The 7,161-nt window shown below is 34.9% G+C and overlaps 1 protein-coding gene across 1 annotated transcript; it reads left to right on the plus strand.

Moving 5' to 3' along the window:
• The first annotated feature begins 3,607 nt into the window (after positions 1 to 3,607).
• LOC124089231 (keratin-associated protein 6-1-like) lies at positions 3,608 to 6,142 on the plus strand. Its single transcript, XM_058577227.1, has 2 exons — positions 3,608 to 3,628; positions 5,579 to 6,142. The coding sequence occupies exons 1-2, from the start codon at positions 3,608 to 3,610 to the stop codon at positions 5,882 to 5,884; spliced, it is 327 nt and encodes a 108-aa protein (XP_058433210.1). The 3' UTR covers positions 5,885 to 6,142.
• The last annotated feature ends 1,019 nt before the right edge of the window (positions 6,143 to 7,161 follow it).

A 7,161-nucleotide genomic window follows, 5' to 3' on the forward strand; every position in this document is an offset into this window, starting at 1 on the left:
TATTATTAGATTGATGGTTTATATGTTTTCATTATTGGAATTACTGCAATTTAGTAATAATAAATTGAGTGAATTCAGAGAATTTTTCTAAAGATTTCATGAACAAAATTCAGACAGTCAGGATAAGAGGTACAATATGTAGACTATATTTTGGATCAAACTTTGTATGATTTGATTCATCTGAAGCCACTGCTTTGTTGTAAAAGATAACGGGTCTCTTTCCAAATACAAGCAGATATTCATCCCCTGAAAGATTCACTGAAATAGCCGTCAAATTCTATATTTTCTTGTGACAAGATGACAGTGGCAGACAAAAAAAACATCTGTCCTGCTACCAAACATGAGTTCAAAGATGCATCATCTATAAGGGAAAACAAAAAGCAATTGTCGCGACCCCTTGCCCGCAAGGAAGACGCAACTCAGGAATCTTCTTTCAGCAGTTTATTCAGGCCCTTGATATTTCTTCTTCTTCTTCTCGGATGCCCCTCCCAGCCTTAATAAAGCATCCCAAGCCCCAATGCAAAGCTGCCGCGTGGAGCTTTCTCACAGGGTGGTGAAAAATCATGTGCCAACTCTCCCAGATAAGGAGTTGTTTGTCACAGACCACAGCGGAGCCAGCGTCATCTTGTAATGGCGACCATAATCTGCAGAAACGGCAGAAGCGGCTCACCACAAGCAATAATATAAAATTTCGAGGAATAATCACCTCTATGCAGAGTCTTATTCAAATACCAAGTAACAAAAATAAATGAAACCCTGTGTACTGTTTTACTGACATCTTCAAGCAAACATTGGATCTACCAAGGATAAGGCTTTGACCAGGTCAAGATATACCATGGTAACACAAAGAATCTGCCTATGAAAACATACACTACAAAACACTGATGGAATGCAGCCATTGGTTAGAATTGACACATGTGCATTGCCAACTGTAGAAAACAAAGGTCTCAATACTCTCACGCATATACTCAATCAATCTAGAAAATAAACACATAAAATTCTCTACAAGGTTTGCAACAGTGATTGTCTTTAATGAAAAAAAAATGAATTTAGAAATTTTCCTAAATAAAACTGGCTAAGATCGTTCATACAAATCACATAATAGTACACACCTTCAAATAAACATGTTTTTAAATTGATGGAAACTCTAGGCCATTTTAATAAAAAATGTTCAGATATTACATGATAAATCTAAGATGCAGCTGTCACAGTGTGTTTGAACAGACATCATTATCACAAATAATGTTGGAGGGAAACATAGTGCCTATAAGGAATGGCCTAAAGGCACCAGTGATCTTTAGTTCTCCAGGGAGATCAGAAGACCAGTATCCTCCTTGGCAGTCTGGTTGGTAATAGGCAAATAAGTATCCCTCAGACCACAACTACATCAGGTCACCACAGTAGATGCTATAGAAGTTCATGGTATCAGGAGAGGAAGACTCAGTTGTACAGCAGGGGCAGGCTCTAGGGTTTTAAGTTCATAACATGCACAGGGCTTTGTAAACCAGCTGAGTGGTATGTGGGGCCAACCATAGGCACTGTTGGGTTCACATTCTAAACTAATTAGCATTGAAGCCATCTAAAATAGTTCTTGGCACCAACATACCCAAGATAACTTTGCTATTTGTGTGTGAAGACATAGATAATGATATGATGTATCTTTAACAAGAGACTCCTCTGTTTTGGTGACTTATTCATTCCAAATGCCAAATTTAAATTATATTATTAGCTACTGTGAGATCATAACCAATACAGATTTCCCTTCTTGCAAGTCTTTTTTTTTTTTTTCACTTTTAAAGGTATCCTCCTTTGTATCTTCACATATGTAGTCTTTGGAATGAAAGCATGACTTTAAGACAACAGGGAAGGATGGGAATCTCGTGGAGGAAAAGACAAGATTCCAGATTTGATTTGTAAATTCTTGAATTATGATGTTTTATTATTTTCTTGTGAAGCAACATCATTCACTTTGATTTATCCTTCACATGTATACACCCTATAATTTTGTGTAGAGTCCAAAGCAATGGCACAGTCAGTCTCTGAAATTTCAGCAGATGGGCCATGGTTATACACAAAGGGTTATATTCAAAATTTGTTTTTGTAAGACTTGCATTTTATTGTCATCATAATTATGATCCAATGAAATAGACACATCTCTTCTTTGTGTATTCTACCCAAAATGTATAGCTATACCTAGTGGTAAGAAAAGGAGAAGCTCAAATTAAAACATTCTATAAAGCATTTCCCTTCAAATTTGTCAATATAGCTAAAATCAAGCAAGACTAAAAATTTGTGGCTAATAAAAAGATGTGCCAAACAAATGACAAGTGAAATCCTAGATTGGCACCTGGGACAGAAAAATAGATAGCAGTGGAAAATGGTGAAATCTGAATAAAATTGTTGCTTAGTTAAAAATATTGTAAAGGATTAATTTTTCAGTTTTTGAAAGTATATTATGAAAGATAAGAACTGAGTGAACAGTGGAGATCAAATCTCTTTGACTTTTCCCAAGTCTAAAATTATTTCAAAATAAGGTTGGAAAGGAATTTTTAATTGCAAATTAAATGCAATGCTTTGGTCATTGATTAATTCTTTCATGTATCAGATTTTAAGTGATCATTTGTATGTTGGACACTATTGTAAAAGGTGTGTGTTGGGGGAGTTAACAGAACAGAAAAGGTCCCTATTGTTACAGATCTTAGATAAGCCAAGGGGACAGGTACTTCTAAATATGTGGTCAAGAAATACCTCTCTGAGAGAATAAGAGAGAAGGGAAGAGAAAGATTTTGCTGTTACTTTCAGAGGGGAGTAACTCAATGGCAGAAGCTTTAATCAGACATAAATTTGATCATTCTGAAGAGTCTGCAGGCTACTGTTATCTGTTTACCATTATAAGAAACAGTGTTTAAAAATCTCTCCTACATAAAGCCAAGGCTGTTGCAGTGCGAGCAATAAAGGTCATGTAATCCAAGCCTCAGGTGCCAGGCCTAGCAATGAAAATTACAAGGTATGCAGTTATACTTGATTTTCAGATAAATAATGTTATATGCATTTCCTAATACAATATTTGAAAGGTTCACATTTTGAATATTAATATTCCAAAATTTGTATTTAACTGAGTGTCTACTATAATATAGACAACTATGTAGAAAGGCATTAAAGAATTTTTTTTCAGCATAGGTTCTTGGCTGAATGTATCCTGCATATATTCAGATGTAGAAAAAATGAATAAAAGAGATTTGGGAGCATGGAACATTGTGAATTTAGCATCTTGATAATTTTAACCATTTGAGGACATGTCAAGTGATAATTTAGAGATAGATATCTATAGATCAGGATTGGAAATATGTTGTGAGATTAATACTGCAGAAGTATATATCCAACTAGAGAGAGCTAAAGTAGAGAATATAAAGTGACTAGTACCTGCATGGTCTCCTTCCTATTTGAGGGTAAAATCTGAAGAAAATAAAAGAGAAAAGTTACTGAACAGGAACAGCTGGTGAGATTGTAATTAAATCTAATGTTTGAAGGAATATGAAGGGAAAAGCTGGGTAGATTTTTAGGAATGAAAAAAGAGTTTGATAAATCTCAGCACAACTCAGGCAAGATGGAGGTTTTAGTGATCCTTGTAAGAGGAGTTTTTCAGTGGAGTGGTACGAACTAAAGCAAAAAGATGTGAGAGAGAGGAGACTAAAAATACACCATGGGAATACATGTGAAATTGTGTGATGAACAGAAAATAAAGATTTTTCTGTCATTTCTCCTTTTGCTCGCATCCCCCTCCCCCACTGTGAAATATTCTTAAGAACTCAATATAGATCAGAAAATCCTAGCAGGAAAAAAGTTAAATAGAAATCTCATTGGGTTAATGCTTTGCTATTATGATTAGAGAGAGGAACTTAATTCTTCTGAAGAAAGAAATTAAACTTCAAGCAGGAAGTTCGGTAGAGAAATAATTTAGTAAACATTATTAGGGATATTATATTTCACAAAATGTCTTCACAGCTATTTTGGTTTAATGCAGAAAAAGTTAATTACAGATTTTTAATTGACAGATTCAGTATACTTATGCCAATTTCAAGTAATTTTTCTAAGAACTTAGCCAACAGGAAGACTGACCATCATGTTCCTTAAGTTAGTATTAACCAAAAGATTATTCTAAGCTATTTCTTCATTAACTTTGCACTAGGATAACTTGAGAACACTCTTATTATCTCTATGTGAAATATGAAAATGATATAGTGAAGATATTCTCTAATTCTATCACTTCAAATCAGCCAGTATTAATACAATAAAATGTCATAATGTGTCTATTTAAAACAATTAATCTATCAAGGGATACACATGGAAAGAACAATCATAAACACGCATTAGATGAATATGTGTTTGATCTAATCATTGCTATGATTGTGCAGGGCATGTGTATGTGGGTGCACGCATGTGTGTATTCCTTGGTATTTCTTGGTTTTAATGGTAGGAGGGATTAAACCCAGGGCCATGTGCATGCCAGGCAAGCATGTACCACTGAGCTTCATAACCAGCCCACCATGAAAGTATTTTATTAAGACACATCTTTTTTTTCATTTGATATAAATAAGGTGTATTGGCAATCTGGATAATATCATTCACTCACATTCACACTTCTATAGACATGAAAGTACATTTTTCCACTAAAGTGCAGATCATTTCCACATTCTTCTGCATCCAATAGGAGTAATTACCAGAATGAATTTAATGAAGACAGTAATAATTCTTGGGCTATTCAAGTGAACTCAGCCTATCTGTCACAAGTAGAATAGTAGCAGGATATCTTATATGAAGGCTTTAATATACTGATAAACATGAATTTTTATGATAAGCTCATTGAGAAATTAGTTACCTAGGATATAATGCTAATATTCACTGGAATATTAACTAATAACTGTATACTCAATTTGGAAAAATACAGGGAGAAATTGGATACCAGGGAATAACTTCCTTTTTATAATACTTCAACAGAAATTAAACATAAATGAGACTTACTCTCATTGTTATAAATGGAAAAGTCTAATGCATTGTGTTCAGATGTGGTTTTCTCAGAAAACTAATTACTTGGGTGATTATTAGCATCACGGGGTTGAAAGATACATTTGGTTTCAGCATAGAAAAGGCATTAAATACCAGATAAAGAAAATTAGTTTTCTTTGAGAGACAAGAAAAAGTCATGAGTCAAAAAAATAGTGTTTTAAAAAATGTTTTAAATGAAGAAAACATTGAGGTACAAAACAAATAGATTATGGTTCAGATTATTACTTCTTATGTAGAGGGTACTTAAAAGAGATTTTGAAAGTTCTGTTTGAGGCAGGATTGTACAAAGTTATGTGTCTCCTCTCATTGAAACCCTAAATAGGATAAGCAGATTCCAAACTAGAAACCAAACAAGCCAAGCCTCTTTAATGCCTCTGAGCCTTTATCTTATGGTCGAAAAACAACAAAATAATTAGATTAGTCATAAAATAGGGCGGTGGCATGAACACATGTGGTGGGTCCCACCCATACTGAAGGTATATAAAAGGCCTTCTAAGGGACACTTGTCCAGACTCGTCACCTACACTCCTCCTCTACCCAAGGACAAACTCTCCACTCAACAACCAACACCATGTGTGGCAGCTACTACGGAAACTACTATGGCGGCCGTGGCTATGGATGCTGTGGCTATGGAGGCCTGGGCTATGGCTATGGAGGCATGGGCTATGGCTATGGAGGCCTGAGCTGTGGCTATGGCTGTGGCTTCCGCAGCCTGGGCTGTGGCTATGGCTGTGGCTATGGATATGGCTCCCGGTCCCTCTGTGGCTGTGGTTATGGATGTGGCTCTGGCTATGGCTCTGGCTTTGGATACTACTGAGGAGGAAGCCTTGGGAGACTGTTTCAATACCTGTGACACAGGATTCTACCAATTTTGAACCCCACACATCCTGAACTTCATGCTTCGATGAGTACGATACGCCAAAAGTTCCAGATATCACCTTGCTGAAGATTTGCCCTATGGTGGTCCCTAGATCTGACTTCCCTCTTTGTCCTTCTGTGATTTGAACACACGAGTAGTGGAAGAGTATGAAATATATCCTGTGAATTCTGTATTGTCCCGGGGACTGATGCTATCCCAGACCCTGTCTTTTGATTTTTTTATGCAGGAGTATTTTCTTTATTTTCCCAATAAATGTGTTCAATCTGAAATAACATTTGTGTTTGGTGTTTTTTTTTTCATTCGAAATCTACTACTTCTTTTTTTAATTTAATTTAATTTTTTATTAGCTACACATGACATTACAATGATCTTGGCAATTCATACATTTGAATCATTGGGGTATAATTTCTCATTTTTCTAATTGTAGATTGCAGAATCACACTGGTCATAGAGTCACCTATATACATACAGCAATCATAATGTCTATTCTACTACTTCTTTTTCTGTTTGCATTAAAAGAAAAATCATCTTCTTTTTATTTCTAGAAATACATATGTTCATCTACTTTCCAAAAATGAATCTACCAATAGATAAATACAGAAAGAAAATTCAACTTTATAATATCCTTGATTTCTGACAATAGTATCTAATAATCTTGTAACCTACAACTTCCTGTTCTGATGAAGCAACAGTGGTATTATGATGGGTGGTTGTTAGTATGAAAGGAGTTAGTGTTTATCTATTTCATTGACCACTGTCTGAAAACTCTATACATTCCAAGGGCTGTTTACCAAATCTTGATCTGTGTGAAATCCTTTAGAAGATATGAATAATTACACATGATTTTGTATTTCTATTATTAATTTGGGGCATATTAAACAAGAGTTCGCTATGTTTTCCCAGAACATGAGATATAAAAGTTTACACTGATCCCTTTCATTTATTTTCTATATATGTTAATATAGTTTACATTTTTCTTGAAAAGGTGCCATCTTCTCTTAAATTCATTTACATGTTTTTAATTGTAGAACTAAAATCATGGCATTCTATATTCCTTTGTTTCTTGAAGGTTTAAGATTTTGAATAAAGTTTTAGAAATATAGGACCTATAATGGGCAGGAGGAAGAACAGAATTTCAGTACATTAGACAAAGGGGAATGAAGGGAAAAGAGTGGGAATTAGAATGGGAAAGACAGTGGAAGGAATCTGACAAA

The sequence above is a fragment of the Marmota monax genome, unplaced genomic scaffold, assembly GCF_021218885.2.
Source record: "Marmota monax isolate L192 unplaced genomic scaffold, Marmota_monax_Labrador192_F-V1.1 WCK01_AAM20220418_F8-fsc00125, whole genome shotgun sequence".
NCBI classification, from domain to species: Eukaryota; Metazoa; Chordata; class Mammalia; order Rodentia; family Sciuridae; genus Marmota; species Marmota monax.